General features: G+C 49.4%; 3 protein-coding genes across 9 annotated transcripts in view; 2 read left to right on the top strand and 1 right to left on the bottom strand.

Annotated features, from left to right (window-relative positions):
- Positions 1-8649, top strand: part of LOC120397395 (acrosin binding protein) — a 61876-nt gene extending 53227 nt beyond the window's left edge. For both annotated transcript variants that reach the window (XM_039523159.1, XM_039523169.1), the window contains exons 6-10: positions 4416-4548; positions 4840-5019; positions 5136-5303; positions 5385-5471; positions 8005-8649. In XM_039523159.1, the coding sequence (XP_039379093.1) occupies positions 4416-4548; positions 4840-5019; positions 5136-5303; positions 5385-5471; positions 8005-8118 (682 nt within the window). In that variant the 3' untranslated portion in view covers positions 8119-8649. The remainder of the gene's footprint in view (positions 1-4415; positions 4549-4839; positions 5020-5135; positions 5304-5384; positions 5472-8004) is intronic.
- A 684-nt stretch (positions 8650-9333) lies between these two features.
- On the bottom strand, positions 9334-13724 carry LOC120395824 (protein Wnt-4-like). Its single transcript, XM_039520562.1, has 5 exons — positions 13584-13724; positions 13032-13270; positions 11138-11269; positions 10671-10813; positions 9334-9801 (listed from the first exon to the last, which is right to left on the bottom strand). The coding sequence occupies exons 1-5, from the start codon at positions 13646-13648 to the stop codon at positions 9334-9336; spliced, it is 1047 nt and encodes a 348-aa protein (XP_039376496.1). The 5' UTR covers positions 13649-13724.
- LPAR5 (lysophosphatidic acid receptor 5) lies at positions 12367-26460 on the top strand. 6 transcript variants are annotated; one of them, XM_039520559.1, is made up of 3 exons: positions 12367-12401; positions 17532-17617; positions 24858-26460. In XM_039520559.1, the coding sequence occupies exon 3, from the start codon at positions 25170-25172 to the stop codon at positions 26289-26291; it is 1122 nt and encodes a 373-aa protein (XP_039376493.1). In that variant the 5' UTR covers positions 12367-12401; positions 17532-17617; positions 24858-25169; the 3' UTR covers positions 26292-26460. The 6 variants fall into 6 exon arrangements, with proteins under 6 accessions (XP_039376493.1, XP_039376492.1, XP_039376491.1 ...); XM_039520558.1 differs by lacking the exon at positions 12367-12401 and adding an exon at positions 15159-15215; XM_039520557.1 differs by lacking the exon at positions 12367-12401 and adding an exon at positions 16448-16483.
- Positions 26461-27071: the final 611 nt, after the last annotated feature.

Here is a 27071-nt window from a genome sequence, read left to right as displayed (position 1 = left end):
AATTTTGGCACCAGAACTGGACACACTGTTCCAGAATCCATCTCACCAATGCTGTATATGGAGGCAAAATCACCTTCCTACTACTCACTACTTCTCTGTTTATACATCCAAGGATTGCATTAGCCCTTTCTACCACAGCATCACAATGGGAGCTTGTCTGAGTTCTTTGTTGCTGCTGTCCAGGCTACAGTCCCTCATTCCGTAGGTATGGCCTGCACTCAATGTTCCTACATGTCTGAACACACCGTTTTGTTTGAAAGGGCACCCAGTTTACCTAAAATATTATGTAAAATTGCGAAGGAACTTGTAACTATTCTATCTGATGCTAGCAAGTGAGCATTGGGAGCAGTTTATTACAAGATGATCAGCCTGGAGCATTTGTATAGTGGGAAATCAAGCCTACCTTTTGATGGTTGATGAGTATTTGGATTACTGGGAAATAAATTCCCTTATATACAACAGCAGCAGCCTCTGTCACTGAATGCTGAAAAGCTCAGTTTGCCTGGCATGGAATTTCAGGACTCTTGTCATAGATAATAGACCTCAGTTTGCATGTTGGGAATTTGAACATTTCCCATCCTCTCCCTATCACAGCCAGTCTAATAGCAAAGCAGAAGCATCTGTCAAGATTGCCAAGAAACTACTAGAAAAGACAAACTGGGATAGTGAAGATCCATGGACAGCTCTGCTGGGCTGGAGAAATACAGTAACAGAAAGCATGGGTGCATGGGCTGCAGCCCATTAAAGCATCTCATATCGTGCAGACCCTGGACTCCACTACTCACAGCAAATAAGCTTTTGAAACCAGTAGCGATGGAAAAGGTGACAGACCGAGTTACAGAGCAGTGACAAGAAGCCAAATACTACTATAGCTAAAAGACAAAGAGCTTTCTGAGCTCCAGATACGACAGCTAGTCAGAGTATAAGTAGTTCCTAATGAGAGAGACAAGAGATGGAGGGCTGGAACATGTATGCAAAAAGAAGCAAACATCATACATGATGATAGTATAACACCAATTCTCCCAATGCAGCTATTGTTTCCTGAGATCAGCCAAGGAGCAGCTGATCTCTCGGAATGACTTAAGTGAGTCCACATGGATGCAGCTACTAGCAACCCTCATGACTTGTCATTATGGTGATGACAGAAAATCTAGCAGCACAGAATTTTCCTGCAGGCAAACAGAAAGAGCGGGAAAGAGACTCAAAATATCATCAGTTAGAATGGAAGAGCAATAAAGTTGCCTAATAAATTTAAAAACTAATTTAAATGATTGTTTCTTTTATGGCAAGAGAGATGTTACAAGTGTGCTGTATGTCTGTATATCTGGAAACAGTTAATAAAAATGTGCCAGTAGATGATGCTTAAAAATCTGTATTATTGTTTAGGGGTTTTATAGGACCAAAAAAGGTTATTGTTGTTATGCACTGCAAACAAATCTTTATTTGGCCAAAGAGCAGAAGAGATTGACCCTATAGCCTGGTGGTTCAGGCACTCACCTGTGCTGTGAAAGAGTCTCTGCTTCTCTGATTATTTATTCAGTTATACAAAGTGGAGCAGCTTCAATAGGAGAGATTGAGAGAGGCCACCCCCAGATATTCCTTAGCCTACTGGCTAGGGTACTCATCTAGGATATGGGAGGCCCAAATTCAGAAGAGCAGGACTTGAAAACAGGTCTTCCACAGCCCAGGTGAGAGCCCTGACCACTGGACTATTGACTATAATAGGGTAGAGTGGTCCCTCTCTTGCATTTTTCCAGAGAAGGGGTTGATCTGACCTAACTTAGGTGCTTAATTCCAGGGGAGGGCTCACAGCTGTGAATTCTGAGAGGAGATAGAAGCTTCCCTCTGGCCTAGAGTTAGGTGCCCCTCTCCTTGAGATTTCCTCCTAGCTAGCTTAGGCAGCTCCCTTCTCCATATGCTGGCTTCTGTGAATGCCATTCACAGGTGCCTAATTCTTCAAATGTGTTATATAGAGCTGCTAGGTGCCTAAGTCAGGGTTACATCAACATGGCTACAACAACACTGCATAACTCAGCATTGTGAATTCTACTAAGAAGTACTTACTGGAAAACCCTGGTTTGGAGATTGTTCTAGAGCAGGGATCGGCAACCTTTGGCACCCGGCTCGCCAGGGTAAGCACCCTGGTGGGAAGGGCCGGTTTGTTTACCTGCCGCGTCCGCAGAGAGAGAGAGAGTCCAGAGCTTCTGGCTTCCCTGGCCACCTTGTAAGGCCCAGTTGGTCTGTTTGGGGTGTGGCCCCAGCTGCAGCCACTTCTCCCAATCAGCCAGGGTTTTGCTCCCTTTCCCAGCCCCAGCCCTCTGCAGGGCTTTTCCAACCCCGCTACACCCGCTCACCCTGCTGCACCCCCCCCCAAGATCACCACCCCTGGGGGTAGGGATGTCTGCTGGCCTGGACCAGTCGCCCATGTGCCTCCAGCGCCACCCGCTTCTTTTCTGACTCCTCCAGTCGCTTACGCAAACGGGTCTCCTCCTCGACAACGGCCACATACTCTTGCGTGAGGTCCAGGGCTCTCGCTTTGGCATCACGGCGGGCCTCCAGCTGCGCGCGCAGGCCAGACTCCCCCGGACCCTCTTCCTTCAGGGTCTGGGTGCCTACCGCAACCCTTTCCACTACCACCTGGGTTCTGGCCTCTTGCTGGGCCCCCTCTGTCCCTATTCCCCAGCTGAAGGCATGCCCAGCGATGGTCTAGGTCCCAACCTCCCACGGGGTCCCCTCTGTCCCGGGTGCCGCCTTCACCAGCTCTTCATGCTTCAACCCTTCCGGGTCTCCAGGCACTTCCACCGGCCACGCCTCAGCTCCCCTGAGGGGGCAGTGCCTCCTTATGTGGCTCAGTTCACGGCAGCCCCAGCAGGCTCCCTGCCTCTTGGCTGCCTTGGACCTTTCGGGGTCCTTCCAGGTCCTGCCCCCTTACCGGGGCTGATCTGGACCCACTGCCTCAGGCCTGGGCATGCCCACTGCAGGTGCCCTTGTCGCCTACAGGCCCAACATGTCCTCAGCCACCTGGGTCCCCTCACCAAGCGGATTAGCTGTGGGACTTGTCCCTGTCTCTCTTTGGGGTGAGGTGCCCTGCCCCCATCCCAATAGGGACAATCCCTCTTTACATGTCCCTGCCTTCTGCAGGTATAAGAAGTTTTTCTCCTCTGCCACTCCTGCCAGAGGATCCTTGCCAGGGCCCGCTGCTCGTCCACCAGCTGGCCCAACTGCTTGTGGAGGGCCCACTGCACCATAATCTCTGTGGCTCATCAGCCCCCTTCGTCCAGGGTGCAGACACCTGTCCCCCAACCAGAGTTACCCCCTGGGGCCTCTTCAAAATACACCCTAGTATACTAGGGTTCCATTGTCCTCTTCCAAAGTCTCTGGGTGATAATCCCACTGTCTGTGCTCTAGCCCCTTGTGTCAGGGGTGGACCGCTCCTGCCCGCATTCTCCACCACTTGTAAGGGTGTGGACTCACCCCTGCGGTGCCTCCTGCTGGTCATCCATGGAAATTAGCTCTTCCAGCGTCCTGGAGCGCCCCCTGCAAGCTGGTGATCCGCCTTACCACTGGCCCCCATACCACTGCTCACCCCGCTACAGCATTCATTAGGTTTTTGAAGTTTTCAGGGCGGTCTCATATTTTTCTTTTTAATTTTGTCTCCAGATCTTTTCCCTGCGTTATCTGTAGAGGGTTTGTAGTAGGTGGTTGTCTGCTGTTATTAAGTAGGATTTGTTTAGATATAGGACCAGTTCATTGTGGTCTGGTAACACACTCATGCACATACACATACTGTGAGTGCCTCATCCACACCTTTGGAGAGCTCATTATACAGCTGCACAACCACAACCTTGTGCACATGCCTGGAGAGTTTCTTGCACCTATACTCTTGTACATGCATGGCTGAGGCCTTCTCATGCCCACAAAAATACCCGCATGCATGTGCACAGTGAGTTCCTCACACACCCACTCTTGGGCCCATGCCTATTGAGTTCCTCGCAAGCATACACACACACAATTATGTGCACACTAAAAATGCATGAAACTTCCTTGTCCAGCGCACTGTTGTGTTGTGTATCACCACAGCTAACAATAAGCAGTTCTCCAAGATCTAATTCCTATATCTTCAAATAAACAAAACTAGCAAGAACTGCAGTAGTGCCACCTGATAACTCAGTAATGCTAGTCATTGTCCAAATTCCCCTTCACATACTGATAAATATACACTAATACACATACATATTACACATATACATACATACAAACACTGCACACATGCCTGCCACTCATACAAACACACAGAACTTCTGGACTATGAGCCAGTGCAGCACTCTCTGCTCATCTCTTAAAGAACCAGCAGGAAACTACAGATCCCAGAAATTGACTTGCTGCTCCTTTCTCTGTTTCTTACTCTGCATTAGCCTCTTAGCTCTGGAGAGGGATGAGGCTCTGGTGATTCTCTGCTATGCAATGCTGGAGGGGATCTGCCTATCATCAGCCGTTACCCAGGCTTGGAAGCAAATGGAGGCAAGAACCCTTGGATTTGGGGATTCGGTAAGAATCACTATCTAGCCTCTGTGGCTTCCTGACTGTAGCATCTGGTATGGGAGTGTATGAGAACTCCCCAATTAGCCAGTGCTCTGGCTCTGCTCTCTACAGTCCCTTCTGTTGGAAGAGGCTGGGGCTGGAGTGGCTAGATTATAAATTAGATGGGACCTACACACAGAGTCTGGTGCAAGAGCATGGGAGGCCCTTGAGACCAGCTCTCAGTCTCCCCATGCCCTCCCTCCTTGCCCCACTCAGTCCACCACAGCCCCTTCACCCTGCCGTTTTCTTCCTCTCTAGGTGTGTGATAGTCTTGGAAGGCACCACATGGAACTGTGCCCCGACTGTGCCTTCTGCTCACTGAAGAGGGAGCAGTGCCATGGGGTGTCAGATCTGAGACGTGTTCACTGCGATGTTGGCACCTTCACTACCTACATCAACCCTGACATCTCTGCCCAGTATCAGGCTGTGGGCAATAAGGTACAGACCCAGTTCCGCTTGTACCCAAGGCTGTGAGGCAGGGTCTTAGGTTAGGCACAATCGGGGCATTGCATTAGGGACACTTGCCTGTCTCTAATCCTCCCCTCTGTTTGCAGGTTGGTTCCCTGGAGGCAATGGGGTATTATGGGATGGAGGTGTACGGCGGGCTGCGTGCAGATTATTGGTGTGGCCGCCTGGCCACGCACGGCTGTGATGACCCCCGCGTGATCCTTTGGCTGCAAGTGGAATATGCTTTCTTCCAAGGAGGAGACTTCCCAAACAAAGTAAGTGCTGAACCCCACTGTCCCCTCACCCCTCCTCCTCGCCTCTATTTTCTCTCTAACATTTCACTCCTCTCTCCCCAGATCTGTGACTCAGATAGAGTTCAGCACCCTAATTACTGTGCATTCAAGAGTCACCAGTGCCTACAGCGCAGCCTCAGCAGCCAGAAGGTGAGGAGCTGCCCCACTCCCCAGGGATCTACCCAGCTCCACACTGACCATTCACTGTCCAGAATGGCAGCCCTCCCAACTCCAGTTTCCCCATCTCTTGGCTCTGTCCTGCCCCTTCCCTGCCCCAGGATTTTCCCCTCCTGCAGGACTTGAATTGGGGTGGGGTGGGTGTGGTGGTACTCTCCTAAGCTCCACCCAAACATCAAGCTTCAGCCACTTGGGTTTCCAAAAAGAGATGCCACTTGTAGTAGATGGTGCAGATGTTCAAAACACGATCAGAGATCCTCTGCTGGACTCTTCAGGCTTGACTCCTCAGTGGGATTTAGTTATACCTAGAACCAGGCACATACCATGTGCCTTGGACTCATGTGATAAAATTTAAATTTAAATGAACATCAAAAAGTTTTTCTAGTCTTTATGATTTTGAAAAATCTAAGTATAATCGATGCAATGGTGCCAGTGGGGAGAAAGCAGCAGAGGAAGGTGCACCAACCACTAAGGTCAACGAGAAATCCACCTGACCCCATGTCAAGGCTGAATCCCCACTCTGGCACTCTGAGTGCAGAAGGTGGGGGCCCGCAAGGATTTTAAAAATTAATACTTGCCACTCCAGGCTTGTATTAAACTCCCAAGGTTACAGCTTTTCTCTAACCTTGGCTTGGTAAATGCTGCCACCGCCCAAATGCAAAAAAACCCCTTTGAACCCAGGAAGGAGCAGTTTGGAATTCCTCCCTGTGGGGTACCCTCAAGCCCTTTCACACACACCCCAGGGAAGAGCTGAGAAAGAAAACAAAGGAAAGTAGCTGTGGCTATGAGCTAATTAAACAACATGTGCACAAACCTCTTAGAAGGTCCAATCCTGTTCTTAAAAAAGGTAAATTTTTATTAAAGACAAAAAGAAAGAAAATACATCTGGAACTTGGGCTTTTGCTAGATTTTAAAAGAGCAATTCCAAAAATCAAGTACCCAACATAGCTTTATTGGGAGTTCAGCTTAAAGGTTACAAGCAAACAAAAGCATCTGGAGTTAGCACAGAGGAGAGCCACAAGCCAAAATAAAGAATAAACATGATCGCATTTATCTAAACGTTCAAACCTTACACAGCATTCTTGGTTACAGCACTGCTGCTCTGTCATAGAATATTAGAGACCTCAGGAGGTCATCTAGTCCAATCCCCTGCTCAAAGCAGGACCAACACCAACTAAATCAACCCAGCCAGGGCCTTGTCAAGTCGTGCCTTAAAAACTTCTAAGGAAGGAGGTTCCACTACCTCCTCCAGTGCTTCACCACCCTCCTAGTGAAACAGTGTTTCCTAATATCCAACCTAGACCTCCCTCACTTCAACTTGAGAGCATTGTTCCTTGTTCTGTCCCTACAGCCAAGAGAACAACAGACAAAGGGAAAGTTTCCTTCCCCATTTTAAAAAGTTCTAGCCTTCTCATTGGCTCTTTTGGTCAGGTGCCCACTTTTTTTCCCCCTCTTTACCTGGGGGACTTTTTAACCCTTTAGAGATAAAGCAAGTAAAGAACAGCTACCAAGAGGGATTTTACAGCTAACTGGCTGGCTGGGTGTCCATCAAAGGGAGCTATCCCACTACTTTATCACATCACACCCCATACCCACCACCAGAGTCGACTAGACTCCCCCCAGGCTCCACTCCTTCTCGAAGACCTTTGGCTTCACAGACTGGGGGCAGAAAAGTTGTGTATCTTCCAAGCACCATGCACTAGGAGCACAAACTCAAAGGTCACTCACAGTAGATTATGCAAAATTCCATAAATTGATCTTCCTCCTTCCTTCTTATTCACAGCTGTAATTAGATGTAAAACAGATACCTTGTCGCTCTAAGATCCTGGGACGGACATTGCTAACAGATACTACCTCACTGACCTTGTCTCTCAGATAACAGTGCTGACATTTTAAATCAGCATAATTGGACATGTGAGTTAGCACCCACTGAAATAAACGTGGCAGGTTAAGCCTCTCAGAGCCCTTGTTTCAAGCTGTCTGCAGATTCAGGCAGATGTCATTAGTTCATATTTTGAAGGTTTTCTTCACAACCATCAGGGCTAGAAACTTAGGTCATAGATTTGTAGAGTTTAAGGCAGAAGGGACCATTAGACCATCTAGTCTAACCTCGTGTATATCTCAGGCCCTTAACCTTCAAAAAGTTATTTTTAATTAAATCTGAAATTATGGAGAACAAAATGGGAGAAAAATAAATAAATCCCAGGTCACCAGCCTAGTGCAGCCCAGCTACATTTTCCATCAGGGATTGCCCCTCTGCTACCTTTGACTGGGTCTCCTCACCCAAGGTCTCCACCCTGCAGTGACCTAGGGACAGGACCTCTCTTCCTGGCCCTCCATTGGCCAGGCTCATACTTGCAGGGCTCATGTTACGGGGAGACAGCTCCTTTCACCCCCAGGATTCCCTTGACTGGTGTTTGGGTCCCTTGACTCTAGGGTGGGGGAGAGAGGGGTCTGCACCAGTCTCTGGGGATAAGGTTATTTATCTCTCTGTCTATCTGCTCAGGTGCTTCGTCATGGTTGCCGCAGGAACGAGACATACCAAGTGCTGAGTGAAGAGAAAGGCGAGGAGGAGGTGCTGCTCTGGAGCCAGAAATTCTTCAGCTTGACTGAGGGATGAGTGGAGGAGAGAGGACAGAGGGAGACCCCAGGGAGGAAGGAAAGAGGGGGCATAGGGCACTGAATGGACCCTGTGGAGGCAGAGAGATGAGGAGAAACTTGATAGGACCTGAAGCAACTTTTCCCAACCTCTGTCTGTCTCTCTGTCCCCAGGGATAATGTCTGGTGCCCACCCCTGCTTTCATCCAAATGCCACAGCCTCCTCTCTGCTCCATACAGCAGTGTGAATGACAGCACCCCAGAATTCACTGGGGAATCCTTGACCTTGGCATTTCATTTGACACCAACCTGGGCACTGTACAGTTTCAGCTGTCCCCCAGGTGCCTCTAAGGCTCAGCAGCAACAGGGACTCCAGCAACAGGAGCGGCATCAGCCCTGGGGTGATTCACTTGGAGTCTCTGCCAGTTTCCAGGTTCCTGCCTGATGGCCCTTGCCCAAAGCCCACAATGTCTTTTACCCTCAGGCCTCCTGCCATGGACACAACCGGTGGGCTGTTTCCTATATTATGTTTTGGTTTATAAAGAGCCTGTTCAGCCAACGTGCTTCACTTTCTCTGTTCTTTTGGCTACTGTTCTTTTTGAACCACGTGGATCCTCTCCCTAGTACTCCTTCATCCACACTAGCTTTGTCAGCAGTGTCTCTTGCACTCTCACTGGTTCCCCTTGCGCATTCACACATTCACCAATGCCCCGCATTTAACTGCATACAAAGGGCACTGGAGTCCTGAGCCTTCAGAATGGACTCTGAGCGCAGTCTCCCCCACCCCAGTGCATGCATGGAAGTGCCCACCCGGGGTTTCACACATACAGTAGCTCACGCTCGCATCTTTTTCTAATACAATAATTTTATTCCTAATATTTTAAGGGTTTATTTGACTCTGTGTGTTCAACCCCATGTCCCTCCTCCCTCCCCTCCCCCCAAAATTCAGAGAATGCCATCACAAGCGAGTAAACCCAAATAGCCACATCCCAGACAAACCCCTCTGTAAGTGGGGAGCAACCTCTGTGCAGCCCCCCCAGAGATGCCCCCTCTGGAGCAATCAGCTCCCTCCTCATTGGGGTGGTAAAGGGTCTCCATTCCCCTCCCCCCCCATGTGTATATTCCTCTCTGGAGCTCTCAGTCCCTCCCCATGTCTTCCCCAAGGTTCCCCCGCCTCTTGGTGCTGGCACTCTTGCCCACCACTTGCTCCCTCCCCCCAGCTCAGTTCAGCTCCCCCTCACCGGCAGGTGTGCACCTCCACAAGGTGGCGGCACTGCTTGCACTTGACTGAGCAGCACCAGTGGAACTTGCAGCTGCATCTCTCCACCACCTCGGCCTGGGCCGTGTGGAAGCCTCGCCCGCAGCACAGCAGCTCGCAGCCATCCATGGCATGGGACGTCCGGTTGCACTGGCGTCCGGAGGTGCCAAAGACCCCACTGTGGGGGTCCCGGTCACAGAAGTCTGGGCTGGCCACCAGGTAGACCAGGTCGTGAGCTGTGTAGGGTTTGAAGCGGGAGCTCTTGGGCACCAGGAGCTTGCGGGAACCAACCCGCTTGGGGTGCACCTCCGTGGCCCCCTCAAATTTCTCTTTCAGGACATTGCCCACCTTGCGGAATGGGGGCATCACCTTCCAGCAGGTGCGGACCTCGCAGGAACCTGACACTCCATGACACTTGCACTCTACCTTCATGTGGGACAGGATGGCCTGGCAAGTAGAAAGGGTCTGTCAGCAGGAGGTGGAGGGCCTCATGCAGCCCACCTGAGGGTCCCAGTGAGAGGTGGATTTAAGCCTACAGTGGAGCTTCTTCTTACCACCCAGGGGGTGCTGCACGTGGGGAGTGTGGCACAGAGAGTCAGGGAAAGGGAGGCCTGGGGAAAAGGGGTCACTCTAAGGTGTGTGACAGGGAACAGAGGCTGCTCACAGGAATATGAAATACAAGTCACTGATCCACTCATCAGCTGAAGGGATCCACTATGGGGGGAAAGGACCTGCCCAGAACTACAGTGATCCCTTTGCAGAGGGATATGGGCAGGCCTTCTCAAAAATGAGAAAGGGATCCACTCTGAGGTAGTAGAAGATGGGATCTACTCTGCCACAAAGGAAAGGAACAAGATCCACTGTGAGTCAGAGGGAGGGTCAGGGGCCTACTCAGGAGGCAGTGGCTGGGGAAAGTGAACCATTCATTCAAAAGAGGTGAAGGGATGGGGAATCGCCTGAAGGCAGAGTGAGGGAAATAGATTCACTCTAAGAAAGAGGCAGAGGAAGGGAAATCCACATCTAGACTGTAGGAGGGAAAGAAAGCTGCTCTGAGGGAGGTGGAGCTGAGGGATTGGGATCCACTCCAAGGCATATAAAGAACAGGCTCTGCTCTGGGGCAGAGCAATGATAGACTCTGAAGGAAAGGCAGGGAATTGGATCCAATCAGAAGGGAAGGGATCTCCTCAGAGGTAATCAGTTTGTGGGTGCCACCACTCTAATCTGGACAAAAGGAGTGGGGGATGGGACAGGCTCTGGCCCCCAACGAGAGGCTCAGCCATCTGCGTACGTTCCCCAGCACATGGTACCAACCTTACCTTCCTACCAGCCTCATTGTTGTGCAGGTTCATGAGTGCTCGGCTGGACGAGACACCACGGCTCCGCTCAGGGTTATCCACGAAGGCTTGAGAAAAGGCAATACCATAGGACAGGTTGTCAGAGCAGCCTGACCACTGGAATCCTGGGGAAGAGAGAGAGAGAGTCCATGAGGCAGAGAGGCTGCTCCAGGTGTGGGGGGCAGATGTAGAGGTGTTCAGGCTTCCCAAGCAGGGAAAAGAAGATCACTCTGCTCATATCTCCCTGGCCCCACCCTCCCTATACTGTTCTCATCCCAGGGGCATGCAGTGGCGGCACTCTCCATCCCCATTTATTTTTCTGCTCTTCTCTGCACCGTCCCCTTCCCAGGGATTTGTAGCAAGCTTTGTTGTCTGCTCCCATTCATCCTTGCAGTTCTTCCCATGCCAATGGGGGGCTTCTTTCTCCAGCACCAACCACCTTCTGTTACCTTCTGGGCTGACTCCACGGATCTTGCGATCACATCCACACTTCTCCAGCTCCCCACGGCTGCAGGCCCGGGTCACAGCGAACGCCACTCCCGCTGATGAGATGGCATGAATGAAAGCAGATTCTCGTGTACCTATAGAAGAGACAGAAGTAGCCTTTGGAAGGAACAATTTCTTCAAAATTTGTCTAAGGAATTTCTCCTTCAGTTCATTTGTGGAGAGAGGAAACGTTGCAGTTTCATCTGTATTAGACACATTGAGGCAGCCTGAGACACGCAGAGGCTCTGTGATAATGCTGTGTCACTCCCAGAAAGGAGATGTTCAAACAGAGATCGCACTGGTGAATCATTAAAGGGAGTTTTGCTACATCCTCAGAGGTCTTGGATCCCACAGCAGGGAGAGGATAGCCCCTCGTGCTAGGGCACCAGGGAGATCCCACATGGCATGCACGCAGCTCTGGGCTCCTCCGTCCCAGAGGTCTCATGTCCCCAGCAGGGAGGGAAGCGGATGCAAGTCTCAGAGGGAATTTTTTTAGGGGGAGAACCAGAGAGCATGCAGTGAGGCTGAGCACAGGAACCATCCTGCAGCCCTGAGGGGGTCAGCAAGCCTTCAGTCATCCCTCCAAGTGAATGGCCTGCAGCCTCATTTCTCAGGACTGAATCAAGGCAAATAACTATTTTTTTGGTTTGCTGGCAGTTCTGCAAAAAAAAAAAGGGGGGGGGGGGTTGGCTCAAACTGAAACAGTAACGTATTTTTGAAGAATCAAATTAGGGAAAAATCATTTTGGGTCAAACGAAACATTTTGTTTCATTTTTGGAAGTTGTAAATGTTTTTTAAAAAGCAAAGGAAATGAAGGGCTCTGTTCACAAACTGAAGAAGTAGGTGGTGCCCCCCATGATAACCTTTAGCTCAGCAGCTGGGGCACTTATCCGTGGGAGGGAGAAGGGAAGGCTCCCAGGTGCATGCTCAAGCTATTCTGGGGTAGAGCTGTCTTGAGATCTCCTACTAAAGCTGTTCCACTGTGTATAAAATACTTAAATAGTCATTGGGCCACAGTGAGAATGACTCTATAGCCCAGTGGTTAGGCCCCCCCACCTGAGAAGTAGGACACCTGGCTTCCAGTCCCTGTGCTAAGGATTTTTTTATTTGCAATTATATAATTTATATTTTAATAATTATTATAATTATCCACAGTATAACACCTTCAACAGGAAAGATCGAGCAAGCCCCACATCAGGATACCCTGGTGGTCAGGATACTTTTGTGGTAAGGAGGACTGCTGGGGTTAAGTCCCTGCTCCTGAGCAGGATTTTGAACCTGGGTCTTCCACATACCAGGTGACTACTCTAACCATTGGGTGAAAAGGTTGCGGGGGAGGGGGACGCCTCCTCCTCCTGTTTTGTGAATGGTGCCTAAATCCCCTTGTAAAGCTAGCCCAAAATATTGAAACATTTTGTTTTCCTTTTTTGTTTCAGCTGAAACAATTCACCAAAATCAATACAAAGTCACTGTATCTTTCAGTTGCCTTGAATCTACTTTCCAAACACAAGCACGCGCCCTTCGGGTTTGGTGAGCATTAGATTTAATAGTATGCTTGACCATTAGGATGAATAGTCTAGGTGAGCATTAGGATCAGTGTCTGATTGACCATTAGAGTCAGGGTGAACATTAGAGAGTGGTTTAGCCGGAGTACTAGTGTTAGTTTAGTGTTCTACTTACTGTTAGAATTAAGATAAGCGTGGTACGGTTAAGGTTTGGTTTAGGGCTAGGGTGAAGGTTTAAAAGTTAGGTTTAGTGTGAGCATTAGGTTGGGGTTTGGACATGAGCCAAGAAGTTGGGCACTGATGGCAAATGTTCCATGCACTGTGTAGATCTGCCTAACTCTTGACCTCTGACCTTGTATGGCAACCTTGCCAAAGACCTGTAGCCCCTGCAGAGTGGAGCAATTCCATCGACGGTTGTGAAACTGGTGCTGACACTCCTCTATGGCCAGCTCTGCTCCGTGCTTCACTGAGTCCATGGCTTCCGCTTGCCGCTGGCAGATTCGCACCTGCTCCTCTGCCAGGCCCTTCAAGCCCTCACAGGCACTGGAATCTTGCAGGGTCCCTCGCAGGGAGGGCTGCTTTGCCAGGTACCTGCACAGAGGGATAGAGGGAGTTAGCCACGCTCAGAGATGGGCTATGGACACGCTAATAGCTCAAAGGGAAAAACCCCCCTTCATAGCCTCACTCTTAGAAGAGCCCATAGGGATACTCAGACTCCCTCTCCCCATGTGATCAGACTTCCACCCACCCCAGGGGATCCCCCAGCGTCTCTTTGGGGTGCTGGGGTCTCCTACACCTCCCTTTTCCTGTGAGATCTGCCTATTGTCTCTTGCGGGGATTAGGGTCCCTCAACCTCCCTAGGGGACCGTTAGGTCACGCAAGCTCCAGCCCACACCATACTTACAACCAGGTCACAGCACGGATGTGCCGCACAGAAATCAGCACAACATACAGCTGGACAATCTTCATCTTCTTGCTGGAGAAATCTTAGCCACAGTCCCTCTGCCTTAGCTGCACAAATGCCTTTCCCTCCTCCCCAGCGCCTGGTGCCAGAAAGTCACTCCCAGGGCAGTCCCAGTCCAGCACTGCGAAGAGCAAGTACCCCCACTCTCCACAACAACCATGAGCTGTCTCTGGGTGCCTGTCAGCATGGGAGCCCCAGGTTAGCACTGTAGGGGCATCTACAGTGCCACTGTCCTCTAGGGATTGTGAGACATCACTGGAGGGTCAGGAGCACAGGTCAGGGGCTCCACGACAGCTCTCCCAAAAAGGTGGCTCACATGGTGGAGTTCAGCATGAACAGCAAGCAGCCCCTGAACCCACAATTCCACATGCAGATTCTTTAAGTCCACTCCTCGGATGAATGCTTTATCCTCTTGCTCTCTCTCCCCTGCAGATCACGCTGCCCACAAGCCAGCAGGGGAGCAGAGTGAGACCCTATTGGTAACTAATAGGCTCCTCTATGCAGTGAGGTCCCAGTGGCACCAATCCGCTGTTACATGGTGATTCAGTTCTCTGGCATCTGTTTCTACCACCGGTCACTTTGGGAAGCGAGGGCGAGTCCCAGAGCTGGTTCCCAAGAGTGGCGCACAAGGAGAGCTCGTGCTCATCTGGGCCTCCTTCACCTCCCAGCTGCCTTTCTTGGTGACTTTCTCTCATCTGGCTCCTCCAGGCTAGAGATTCCTCCTTTCTGTCCTGCAACCCTCATGGCTACAGCAAACAGACACAGCTCAGGCTGCTGCTTTCTGGCTCTCTTAACTCTTTCCCTGGCAGCTCTCTCCTCCCCCCCACCCCCACCAGCCTGAGGTGAAGGGATAGCCTGGAAATGGGGTGGGGGGGTAATACCTCTCCCTATCCCTGGGTGGGCTATTTGTGCAAACTGACATGGTCTAGGTTGGTAAATATGCCCCCTTCCAAAAAAAAAAGAACCCCACAAAACCCTGCACTGTGGAACCACTGAGGGATTAGGCAAATTTAACCCTTGTGTGCTGGGAGCAGAAACATCCTGAGAGAAAGTTTTTTTCCCCTAAACAGGACTGGGAAACACCCACCCTCCTGTAGGCTAAGGAAGGTTTAATTCCTCATGTAGTTAGTTACAACTGGCTCTACCTCTGACTCTGGCTGAGGTCTCACATCACACATATGAGGTAGTCCTTTGGTCACAGGCTTTACTGAAATTGCCCGCCATACAAACAGGGCTGGATAGTGCTTGCAGCCCCCCCGCCCCCAACTCTCATGTCTCCGTCTCTCTGTTTCTTCTTCCCTCCTCCCAATCTTGGTTTTATCTGTTCTGAGACTGAACTCGCAGGCCAAAGACATGTTGGGATCTGCAGCTCCAGGGTGTAACCTCCAGCACGCCCCCAGTAAGCTGGTCTTACCTGCTGCCAACTCAGACAGGGGGCGGGGAGGTGAGGAAATGCAGGTGGTTATGCTGCTTTCCCTGGTGAGCTGAGGGTCCATGATACAGCTTCCTGACCTTGCCTGGGACAGCACAAGAATGGCAGCTCATGGGCTGAAGTGTCAGAAAATCAGAGAGGTGGGTAAAACTTTCTAACAGGGACAGCAGAGAACTATGGACCAAAATTAGGGACCCACAAAGATCCCACTACCTGGAATGCACATTGTGGGGCATGGGCTGCTGTGCTCAGCTGAAACAACTGTATGTGTGTGGGTATGTGTGTGTGTGTGTTGGGGGGTTGTTCCCACATAGGGGTTAAAGACTCTCACTGCCCTGTAAGGGGTGAAGTGCAGACTCCTCCCCAGTATCTATCTCTCTCTCCAAGCCTTTAGGGGGGCTGGATTCTCAATGGTAATTCAAAAGACACTAAAACTAGTAAGAACAAAGATCCCAGCAACAAGGAAGCAGGAAAGGGGGTTTGGCTCAAAAAAGCAAGCACTAAAATGAAGCTGGATGAGATCAGTGGCCGGGCTGCCATTGTATCCTTGCAGGATTTATGAGCAGCAGAGACATATATCCCCGGAGTGTCACCCACTGAATCAGGAGGCAGTGACAGCCGAACAAGGGCCATACAGAATGAGAAAAACAAACACAAGGAAGAACATCCAACAGGCAGAGGAGCTGGATGAGAGCAGCAGAGAAAGGGTCCAGGCAGTGATGAGCCCACAGGGACTGGGAATAGCTTCACAGCCCCAGAAGGGGGTGCTCTCACTAAGGCAGGAGGCAGTGACAGACTTGTTGGGGAGAGAGCATAGGGCTCAGAGTGTGGCAGAGAGGAGTGTCTCCCTGGTCCCAACAGCGTCCCCAAGGTGAAGGGCACAGATACTACAGAAAATGAGACCACAGTGCTAAAAGGCACCAGAGATACAGAGGCTATGGAAAGGGGCAGAAACCTCTCCTACTCTCCCTTGCATCCCCTGTTCTCAGGCTTCCTGCTACCCCTGAATTTCCACCCTCCAAGCATTGCACAGAGTCTCACATCCTGCAACTGATTCAGCCTAGTGCCAGTTTGGTGTGCAATTAGTGACAAACAGACCCATGCTGTGGGGTCGCTGGGACAGATGCCAGTTGTTCTTTCCTCCTCCTCAGTCCTGATCCTTGCACTGTCTACATCGCTCCCTCTGGCCCTTCTCCCTCTGCAGCAGTTCCATTCCAGGGATACACAGCTGGCTTTGCTCTCCAGGGGTTTCATTCTTTAGCGCTATGATTACTGGAAGCCCAGCGCACTGATAGGAGTCTCTGGGCTCATGTGCAGCAATTGCTGGCTAATGATTAATTTCTCCTCCATCTCATTTCTTCCCCATTTGACACTTTCATCTACAGTAGCTGGGAATATCCATGGACAGGTAACTTTTTTCCCCCCATTGACCATGAATAACTGGGGAGGGAGGAGAAGCAATGGGTCAAAAGTGAAAGTGCCCATATGTTTCCAGTATCAGGGGGTAGCCGTGTTAGTCTGTATCCACAAAAATAACAAGGAGTCTTGTGGCACCTTAAAGCCTAACAGATTTATTTGGGCATAAGCTTTCATGGGTAAAAAACCCATTTCTTCAGATGCATGTTTCCAGAGTCCCCATGTTTCAGAGAATCTGCTGCTGCGATCATAACCAAGGGAGTTACTTATATTTCACAACTGCTTTCACTTCTGCTTTCATAGAAGCGTGGCTCGGCACGCACACCTGCAGACAGCAAAGTCCATTTGTTGGGGCCAACCCAGCAGGGCATCAGGAAGAAGATCGAATGAGAAGGGGAAATGAAGGAGAGAGGGAGAGAAAAACAGAAGAGCGTGTAAAGCAGCCACACGCAGAGTTAGGGGGAAGTAGTGCCTCTGATGGAATACTGTGTGCAGTTCTGGTCACCGGTGTTCACTAAAGACGAATTCACTCTGGAACAGGTGCAGCAAAGAGCTAGGATGATCAGGGAAATGAAGCGCCTAATCTTATGAGAGAAGACTGGAAGAGCTTGGCTTGTTTCAGACTTCATTTTGTTAGGCTAGAGGAGATAGGATTTCTCTCTGTAAATATATATTGGGGTGTAAAGGGAGGGAGAAGAGCTATGTAAGCCAAACAGACAATGCTGGCACAAGAACAAGTGGGTATAAATGGGCTGTGCATACATTCAGGCTGGAAATCAGAAGAAGGTTTCTAATCACCAGAGGAGTGAAGTTCTGGAAAAGCCTCCCAATAGGAGGAAAGGGGGAAAGAAACCTAACTGGTTTTAAAATGGATCTTGATACATTTAGGAATGGGATTATATGACAGATTTGCCTGTAACAGCAGAGGACTGGACTCAGTGACCTAGCAGGTCCCTTCTAGTCCTACATTGGCTAGGAGGTGCAGGGGCTAGTTTCCTATCTGCCTTTCTACATCCATTTTGTTTCTGCTCTGCCATCAGTTTTGATTGCTTGATTGAAGTCTCCACAGTGGCTGAGGTCATCAGGACAAGGGCATTCACTTGCTTCCAGCTCTGCTCGGAGAAAGGTAAGGCAATAGGAAGCGAGTTTTTGGGCAACAGACACAAGCAACCCTCTGATCATGTGACCAGAACCTGCCCTTTGGGCCTATAAATATTGCATGCTTCTCTCTAGTGATTTAGGGCAGTGGTTCTCAACTGGGGTATGTCAACTCACCTAGATATTTGCCCAGTTTTACAACAAGCTACATAAAAAGCACTAGCTAAGTCAGTACAAACTGAATTTTCATACAATGACTTGTTTATACTGTTCTATAGACTGAACTGTAAGTACAATATTTATATTCCAGTTGATCTATTTTATAATTATATGGTAAAAATGAGAGTCAGCAATTTTGCATTACGAGTATGCTTTGACACTTTTGTATTTTTATGTCTGATTTTGTAAGCAAGGAGTTTTTTTAAGTGAGGTGAAACTTGGGGGTATGCAAGACAAATCAGGCTTCTGAAAGGGTACAGTAGTCTGGAAAGGTTGAAAGCCACTGATGTTAGAGAACTAGACATGAAAATGGGAAGCTTAGCTTGCATGTCAAATATGGGTGTTTAGGCCTTTTGAGTTGCAAAAAAACATTGATAATGTAATTGACTCAAATGGGGTGCCAAGGCGGAAGTTAATCAAGTTTCATTTTAGACACAGGATGATTCTCACACACCCTTCAGCAGCCGAGGGCTGGTGGTGTTACTGACTCTTACAATTTTATTACAAAATTGTGATATTTGGTGTTTTTCTTAAAGCCCCAGCTCCTAAGAGAAACCCAGCTTTCATTTAATTTTATTTTTGTGTACATATGTATAGTCCCCATGGTTACAGAGAAAAGCTGGAAAATGTGACTAAGTATAACCTAAAGACTCAGAAACCAGGTGGCTTGCACTGTACATGCTGTCAGGCAAGATGATCTGGTGATCCATTCTGAACTTAAACTCAGTGACTTGGGCAGGGGAGGGATAGCTCAGTGGTTTGAGCATTGGCCTGCTAAACCCAGAGTTGTCAGCCCAATCCTTGAGGGGGCCATTTAGGGAACTGGGGTAAAAAAATCTGTTTGGGGATTGGCCCTGCTTTGAGCAGGGGGGTGGACTAGATGACCTCCTGAGGTCCCTTCCAACCCTGCTATTCCATGACTCTAAAAAGCATCCACAATTTATTTGACTTTAAAATAATGAGATAATTTTAAAAATTATCTCATGTTTTTTTTGGAGGCTGATTCATGGTTTTTTAACTTCTGGGTTTGGAAATATTAGATCAGCCTTTGTGAAAAAACATATCCACAGCTCACTGCACAAGGGCATTCTCAAGGACAGAGTGGTATAAAGAGACCTTATTGAAAATGAGTGTCAGAGCATAGATTGCTGCACCTTGTGCAGCGGGGAGACACTGCATTTTCTCCAGGAGACTTTACTTTGTTTCTTTCATTTGTTTTCCTTCCTCTAAGAAAAAATAGTTTGTTTTGCTCTTGGCACAGTGTGTTGGTGGACATGAGCGTGTCAGAAGGTGCATGCAGTGTGTATGGAGACAGATAACTCCTCTGTAAGCCCTATTTTCATAAGCGAAGCAGGGTTGGTGTGATCAGAGCTTTGATAGACCATTCTGCAGTGATTGCTGTGGGTGAATCAGAAGGGTCAGTACTGATCCCAGTGCCTCCCTATGGGGCCAGAGATTACTAGGCAGCTGGAAATATCTGTTATTAAGCTAAAACAGATACCTTCACCCTTTGTGGTCATTAAATATCCTCTGCTATCCTGGTCAAATATACACTTAGGTTGATTCCATTTTGCCTTCCTAAATTTCCCCTGTGCTTTGAATTGGTTATGGGATGCTCCTTCACTCCCTGTTTTAAACAGCTACTTTGTCATACCCCAGAGATAACTGTATGTCAGGGCAAGGTGATTCTGGCTTACTCTTTGTCTTTTTCACTGGTGGGGGTAGCATGAGGCTCTGTTAATTAAATGTTAAGTGCTTTGGGATCCTCAAGTGAAAGCAACCTCTTACATTATTGATGATGATCTTTCATCAAGTGGCCTCTGCACACTCACACTTGGAGATCCACTCAGAGTCCAATAGACCAGTGGAACCATTGCCCATTGAGGAGCCTGTTCACCCACTTCCTCACAGCTCTACGCAGGAAAGGGTATAAAATGGGGCTCCACTTTCCATATGCCTCTGTTCCTTTCAACTGGAGACCTGGAGCCTCTGCCCCATTCTGTCATTGACTTTGTTGATTATTCTGCTGACTTTGTTGAAAATGTTTTTGCAACCAGTTATTAGGTATGTAAGGTTAGGTTATAGTAACCCACTAGGGAACCTTTAGGCTGGTAGTTAGGGCACTCAGCCAGGAGATGGGAAACCCAGAATAAGTTCCTCCCTCTGCCTGACCTGGAGCCCCGGGATGCTGGAACAATGTGTATAGTGAGGGCATTGAAAGTCATTGAACCAAACTAAGCCCTGTATATACTTCAAGCCAGGGGGTGCTGCAGCATCCCCCATACCACTAGTTCCAACACCTACAGTGGCGCAGGAATTTTAATTTGTGTCCCACCTCTCAGGTTAATGCCCTAGGCCAGGGGCAGGCAAACTGGCCCATGGGCCGGATCCGGCCTGCAAGCCCTTTTAAGACAGCCCGTGAGCTCTAGCCGGGGTGCTGGGTCAGGGGCCATACCATGCGGCTCCCGAAGCAGTTGCACGGGCCCGCTCCGGCACTAGCAGGGTCAGGGGCTGCTCCATGCATAGGAGCTGGAGAAGGGACATGCCACTGCTTCCGGGAGCTACTTGAGAGAAGTTCTGCTCAGAGCCTGCACCCTGAGCTTCTCCCCATGCCCCAACCCCCTGCCCCAGCCCTGATCCTCCTCCTGCTCTCCAAAATCCTAGAGCCCACACCCCCAACCAGAGCCCTCACCCCCTCCAGCACCCCAATCCCAATTTTGTGAGCATTCATGGCTCACCATACAATTTCTATTCCCCGACGTGGCCCTCAGGCCTAAAAGTTTGCCCACCCCTGCCCTAAACATTAGGCCGCCTCTGTCCATTTTGTGTGGTTTAGATAGATGCGATCAGAGCATGACTACTGGATTGGGCCCTGAAGGCCAGATAGGCAGGGCAGTTCCTAGTTTGTGACTCCTGCTGGGGTTTACACATGTGTTAGGTGCTGACCAGCTGGGTAGTGTCAGGACTTGGGTAGCTGTGTACAGGTCCAGATGCAGAAATTTTAGATGTCTTGGGGACTTCAGCAGAATAAGCTTAGACAACTAAGGACTTCAGGGTTCTGTAAGAGACCATCTTCTGCTCTGAGTTCCTTTCAGGGTCTAAGAAACCAGGTCTGGGATCCCTGTCAACCCCTAACTCCTGGATATGAGGCAAAAAAAAGTTGGTTCAGAACCAGTGACCATGTCCTGTCTATGGTTCCAAAGGCTGTCCTGCTGAGAGATGTACTCTGCTCCTCCCCCAATTCCATCCCTTTCTAAGAACTCAGGGTTCAGCCCAAAAAACTCCTCCTGATCAGAATGGGCTGCATTTTACAAAGCAGAGCTGAAACCTTCATGATCAAACGTGAGTTGTCTCTAAAACAGTCAGTAGCAGACTGGATATTTCATAAATTTGGGTGGCAAGGTTACAATGCCAAATCCAAGAGATTCTGCTGGACAGCAAGCCCAGACAGTCAGTAATAGATATTTCTTCCTGGATTGTGGAACAGTCCTCTCAATGCCTTTCACTAATTCTCTAATACAGTAATTTCAACCTATGGTCCGTGGACCCCAATTGTCCACAGACTAGGTCTAAGATTTCCAAAGAGGTCCTCACCTCCATTTGAAACTGTTTAGGGGTCCTCAAATGGGGGGGAAAAAAGGTTGAAAACCTCTGCTTTAATACCCAAGGATGCTATAGAGAATCAGACAGGACAACCCATTGCACCAGAGAGATTGGAAGGGAGCACATATAGCTCATCCGGTACTTGCAGACGTGGTGTTGGTCGATGGCATTCAGCATGCTGCATGCCAGGAATGTTTTGTCAAGGTGCTCAGGCCAGTGCCCTTTACCAGGCCTGGGCTGGCTCATTTTCCTAGTTCTCTCCTATCTGAGCTCCTCAAGGAGCAATCAGTGCTGCATGACCCAGTTCACCGCAGTAGACACACACAGGTTAAAATGTTGCCAGCACTCTCTTTGCTTGTGGGCGAGTAGTTGGCAGGCCAGAGCGACTGGCATGGGCTCAACTTGCAGAGTGGGGCCCAACAGCAGTGGGCATCGGTCTGATACTACCTATCTTTTTTTCCCGCTGTTCATGCAGCTAACTGTCAATCTGGATGACAAGATTGATAAAAGCACCAGATCCATCAGAGTCCCAACTCTAGCCAACTCCTCCTTTAACCTGTCCAGCAGGCCCCCCTGGAACAGCAACCCTGCCTCATTCCACTCCATGTCCAATGTGAGATGGCAGAAGTGTGCTGCATAGGAGGCAGCTGTGCCTAAACCCCTGTCAGAGTTTCTGCAGAGAGAGCGCACAGTTTGGGTCACCAAAGATGGTTGGTAGTGCCTGCTAGAAAACGTCCCAGCTAAACAGCACCTGACCACTGGCCTGCAGTGGAGATTGGCCCAGGCCAACACCTCTCCAATCACCAGGTTGACTACCAGGCCTACCTTGGCCTGGTCGGACGAGTATATTTGAGGGCAAAGCAAGAACGATAGGCAGCACTTGTTCATGAAGCCTCGAAATTGGGAACAATCCCCACTGAAGCACTCCGGGAGGGGGACAACAGGTCCTGGCTCAGGTCAGGACGTGGTCAGTAGCAGGCCTGGGGTGCATTGTTCTCTGGACAGAGTTGATGGACTGGCCCCTGCAATTCCTGATTCTCAGCAACCAGCTCTGCCATCTGCACCTGCATGGCTTGGTTGTCTGTTTGGAGGTGGGGCACCTATTCATAGAGCACCAGCACTCCTGGGGGAAGGAGGCACTCTGCTGGGTCCATATCAGGCTGGACCCAACTCAGAGGGGTTGGTGGGCTGAACAAACTGCCTATATTCCAGTCTACAACAATCAGGCCTCATGGTTTGAGCAATGGTGGTCATGTCTAGTGGCCAAAGCAGGAGTCAGAAGCCAGGAACTGGAGGTCAGTGATGGAGAAAAATTTGGTAGTCAATCCAAGTGTCAGAGCTGTGGTCAGAGGCCAGCATTGAGCCAAGGCTCGGAGCCGGAGTCAGAGCCAGGAATCAAGCCACTGGTCAGAGCTGTGGTCAGTAGACAGCAGTTAGAACTAAGAAGCAGGGATCTGGAACAAGGCAGGAATGCAGGTACCAGGAACAGGACAGAAAGGCAGGAATAAGGCAGGGCTTGGGAGTCAGGCGAGAAGGCAGTGTCCAATGTAGCAGCCAGCCAGTGATGCACGTAGTTGCTCAGACAAATTTCTGTGCCTCCTTCTGGCTTAAATTGTGAGTCTGAGCCAATCAGAGAGGCCGGACATCTCCAATTGGGAGCTTTGTGGGTGGTGCCTAAGGTCAACTAGAGACCACCAGGCCACACTCCCTGCCAGTACCAGTGAGCTGCTGGGTGGCAGCTGCAGGCTGAGGACTGGCTGGAGACCCATGTTTGAGACTTGTGATCCCTCATACCTCTGGTGGGATCTGGGCAGACAAATCTTGAGGAAGAAAGAGAGGCTATTTACCTTACAATAACTGGATGCTTTTGTTCACAGGGATCCCATGACCTGCCCTCCTTCCCCACTGATATGGAGTCTTTTAGTGGGATGTTTTGTAGTAATGAAGGAACTGAGTGGTGATAGGGGCTGCTGCACTCTGTATACCTTTGGGAGTGGGAACATATGCAAACTCAGCAGATGCTGCTGGCCAAAAATATTCTGAGCTCATGAAAATGCAGCCCTTCAGTGGGATCTGCATGGACAAAACATCCTGAAGAACTCTCGTTATTGTAAGGTGGAGAGCCTCCGTTTACCAATAAATGAATTTCCTTGATAGGAGCCTTTGCATATTCACATTAGCTGCCCTCTTCCTCAGAGCCCTGTTGCTCCACCAGGCTCTGCAGTTCAGGGGGGAAAGAACTGAGATGTTTGGGGTCCCCTGTCCCTCTTATGTTCTCATCTCCTGAATGTTGGGAACCCCAGGGGAAAGGGCACAGATGCCACTATAGGGATTGCTTGCAGAAGGTGTCATTGGTCTGCTGCACATGCCCAACTGGGTTGTCTCATTTTGACCTGAGTGGTTAGCTGTTCAGGATCGTGTAGGCCATTTCTGCTAGGCGGAGAAATTGAAGATAGAGTTGGGTACTTCTTTGATGAAATCCTGTTAATTTTCCAAGAACATACAAAGTCCTGTTTTCCCTGACCACAGTAGGAATCAAACTGTAGGAGATAATCCCTTTGCTCACAATTCCAAGCCTCATTTTAACTAGTGCTCTACCCAAGAGCTCTCTCTCATAGCTTTTTCTCATGTGCATGCTACAAGTACTTCTCTGACGGTCTCTGAGGCTTCCTTGATACCTTCTTTGTGTGCTTCTCTTGTGTATTTTTCTCCTGCTTTTTTTACTTACACACACACACACCTGCAATCAAAATAATCCCCCACCCCTGTGTTTTTATTAGACCTCTGGGAAACCCCTTGGACTGCACAGGCTTGCAGGCAGTCTAGTCCTTAGCCAGTGGCTTTCCTTGTTCCAGCTATCACCAGACAAAGGTGATATTAAATTGTTCCCTCATTTAGTCTGAATGGCAGGCGGCTATCGCACCCATCAGCTCCAGTGAGATGGTGTGTCTGCCCAATCCCCTGCATAACAGTGTATTTCTTTGAGATGAGCCTACACGCTCACTGATAAATAACCTTCATTTACTGCGTCTCTTCATGTCTGCATGCGGGGAGGATATGTACATCAGTTTTTACCCTGTGGGTTTGTCTAGATTAGGGTAAACTGTTAAATTTGTGTCCTGCAACAAATGTTCATGGAGCACCTAGATTAGCATTTACAGTTGTGTCGATTGAAATTAAAACAGGAGCACAAACTTTTATCATTTCTCTGAAGCTCAGGCTTGTTTTCAATAAGGGGAACAGTGCAGAAATTCAGTAAGAAATTGTTTCGTTCAACCTTACCTTAGACTTTACCCTGCCTCCCCTCACCACTCTGCCCCATCCCCTTCTATTATCTTTCTGCTCCTTCCCTTCTTTTTCTGTGTGTACTAAGGGCAGAAGCCAACACCTTGGAGCTTTTACTCCGTTACAAACTAAACTCATCCTTGATTTTTCACTCTGATCAGGAACTGCGTTGTTATTCCACATCTGGCAAGAACCTGGCATTGCATCCACATCACCACAACTGCTGGAAAGAATCAGTGAAATGTAACCAGTGATTGACCTCCAAACTACCGATACCAGGAGACCCATTGAAGAGGTGGTTACGGAATCTGCAGAGAGAGAGAGACACCCATCCACTTCTGAGGGGTGGCAGGAAATGACCTGACTCCTGCTCCCCTGCGGGTAATGATCTTCCTCCATGCCCTTTGTTGTGCCCCATTTGCCTATCAGTGGCCTGAACTACATCACTGAGCTCTCTACAGGTTCTGCTGGGCATGTCAAATGACAGCATCTCATATAGTCTGGACCCATGCAAAGATTACAGCTCCAACCACCGGCTGCACCTGGTTGGGTACAGCCTGATCTTTGTGGCAGGTTTGATGCTCAATGCTATGGCACTCTGGGTCTTCCTGCGTTACCTGCACCTCAAGTCTGTGGTGAGCATCTATATGTTCAACCTAGCAGTAAGCGACCTGCTCTTCACACTCTCGCTGCCACTACGGCTCTATTACTACTCCAGCCAGCACTGGCCTTTTGGCAATTTCCTTTGCCAGGTGTCTGGCTCCCTCTTCCAGATCAACATGTATGGCAGCTGCCTCTTCCTCATGTGCATCAGCCTGGATCGCTATGTTGCCATTGTCCACCCACTCCGCTGGCGCCACCTTCGGCGGCCCAAGGTGGCCCGGCTGCTCTGCCTGGTGGTGTGGGTGCTTATCCTGGTGGGCTCTGTTCCGGCTGCTGGTGTACACAGGTCAAGTTCCTGCATCAAAGGGAACCAGACCATCTCTCTGTGTTTCGAAAGCTTCAGTGATGGCCTGTGGCAGAAAGGCATCTTCCCACTGGTCATCCTGGCTGAAATCCTGGGCTTTCTCTTGCCACTGACCTCTGTGACGTACTGCTCAATTAGAATCTTCCAGAAGCTATGCCAGGCCAGCGAGACACAGAGCCTGCGCCAGCAGAAGACTATCCGCCTGCTCGTGGTGAATTTGGTAATCTTCATCATCTGCTTTGTGCCCTACAACACTACTCTGGCAGCCTATGGGATGATAAAGGCCCACGTGATCCAGGCTGAGCCGCCAGTTCGGGACGCCGTGCGCCAGGCGCTTATTGTCACGGTGCTGTTGGCCAGCATGAACTGCTCTCTGGACCCCCTAATTTACTACTTTAGCACTGAAGGTTTCCGTAACACCTTCAAGAAGCTCCGGCGGGGCCAGGCCTGGGACTCCGACACAGGGATGGCCAAGACTCAGGTCACAGAGACTAAATGCTATAGAGCACGCTCCAGTCTAGAAGCAAAGCGGTACCCAGTCCAAAACTTCATCCTCCCCAATAAGGACTTGCCACTGGCTCCCATCAAAATATTTTTGAATGGGCCGATCGAGGACTCTGAAATATAATCCTGGAAGTCACGGGGTTGATGAGTTATAGGGTAGCCATAAGATGCCAGGAAGATTGTGGGAGTTGGCTAGAGTGTACCCTGATCAAACTGGAGAAGCTTAGTAGGGTGGTAAGGAAATGTGAGGATGGTAAACTTGGTGATGCAAAAATAAATAATGAAAAATCTTTTTCAACAAAATGAGAAATGTTTCTAAAACCCTGTATTCCACTACAGGGAAACATACAGTGGAAAATATGTACCTAGAAAACACACCCACACACAGAGCAATTTTATTTTGTTCTCTTTTACATAGGTTCTTATACCATGCTCATCATTGCAGTATCTGAGTGTACGTTTGTTGTAGAGGTCTCTAGAACACCAGATAAGTTGTAGATAGTGTTGATGTACCTAAAACACACGTACTCCTAGGATGTATACTGGTTAAAGATGTACTGAGGGTAGGATTTTCAAAACTGGGAGCTAGATGTACAAAGGGACTTAGATCCTCCCCCAACCTCAGCTGCCACCTAACCGCGCGCCCCCCCCCCCCCACAAAACACAGTTGGAGAACATAAGAACAGCCATACTGGGTCAGACCAAAGGTCCATCTAGCCCAGTATTGTGTCTACCGACAGTGGCCAATGCCAGGTGCCCCACAGGTAGTGAACATAATAAGTAATGATCCAGTGATCTCTCTCTCTCTCTCTCTCCTGCCATCCATCTCCACCCTCTGACAAACAGAGGCTAGGGAGGAGGAGGGTGATGGTGGTAGTGTCCCCTCTTATACTGTGTAGCCTAG

Source organism: Mauremys reevesii, linkage group 1 (genome assembly GCF_016161935.1).
Source record: "Mauremys reevesii isolate NIE-2019 linkage group 1, ASM1616193v1, whole genome shotgun sequence".
NCBI classification, from domain to species: domain Eukaryota; kingdom Metazoa; phylum Chordata; order Testudines; family Geoemydidae; genus Mauremys; species Mauremys reevesii.
Note: the sequence above shows the minus strand (reverse complement) of the source record. Positions and strands in the feature narration are given on the sequence as shown.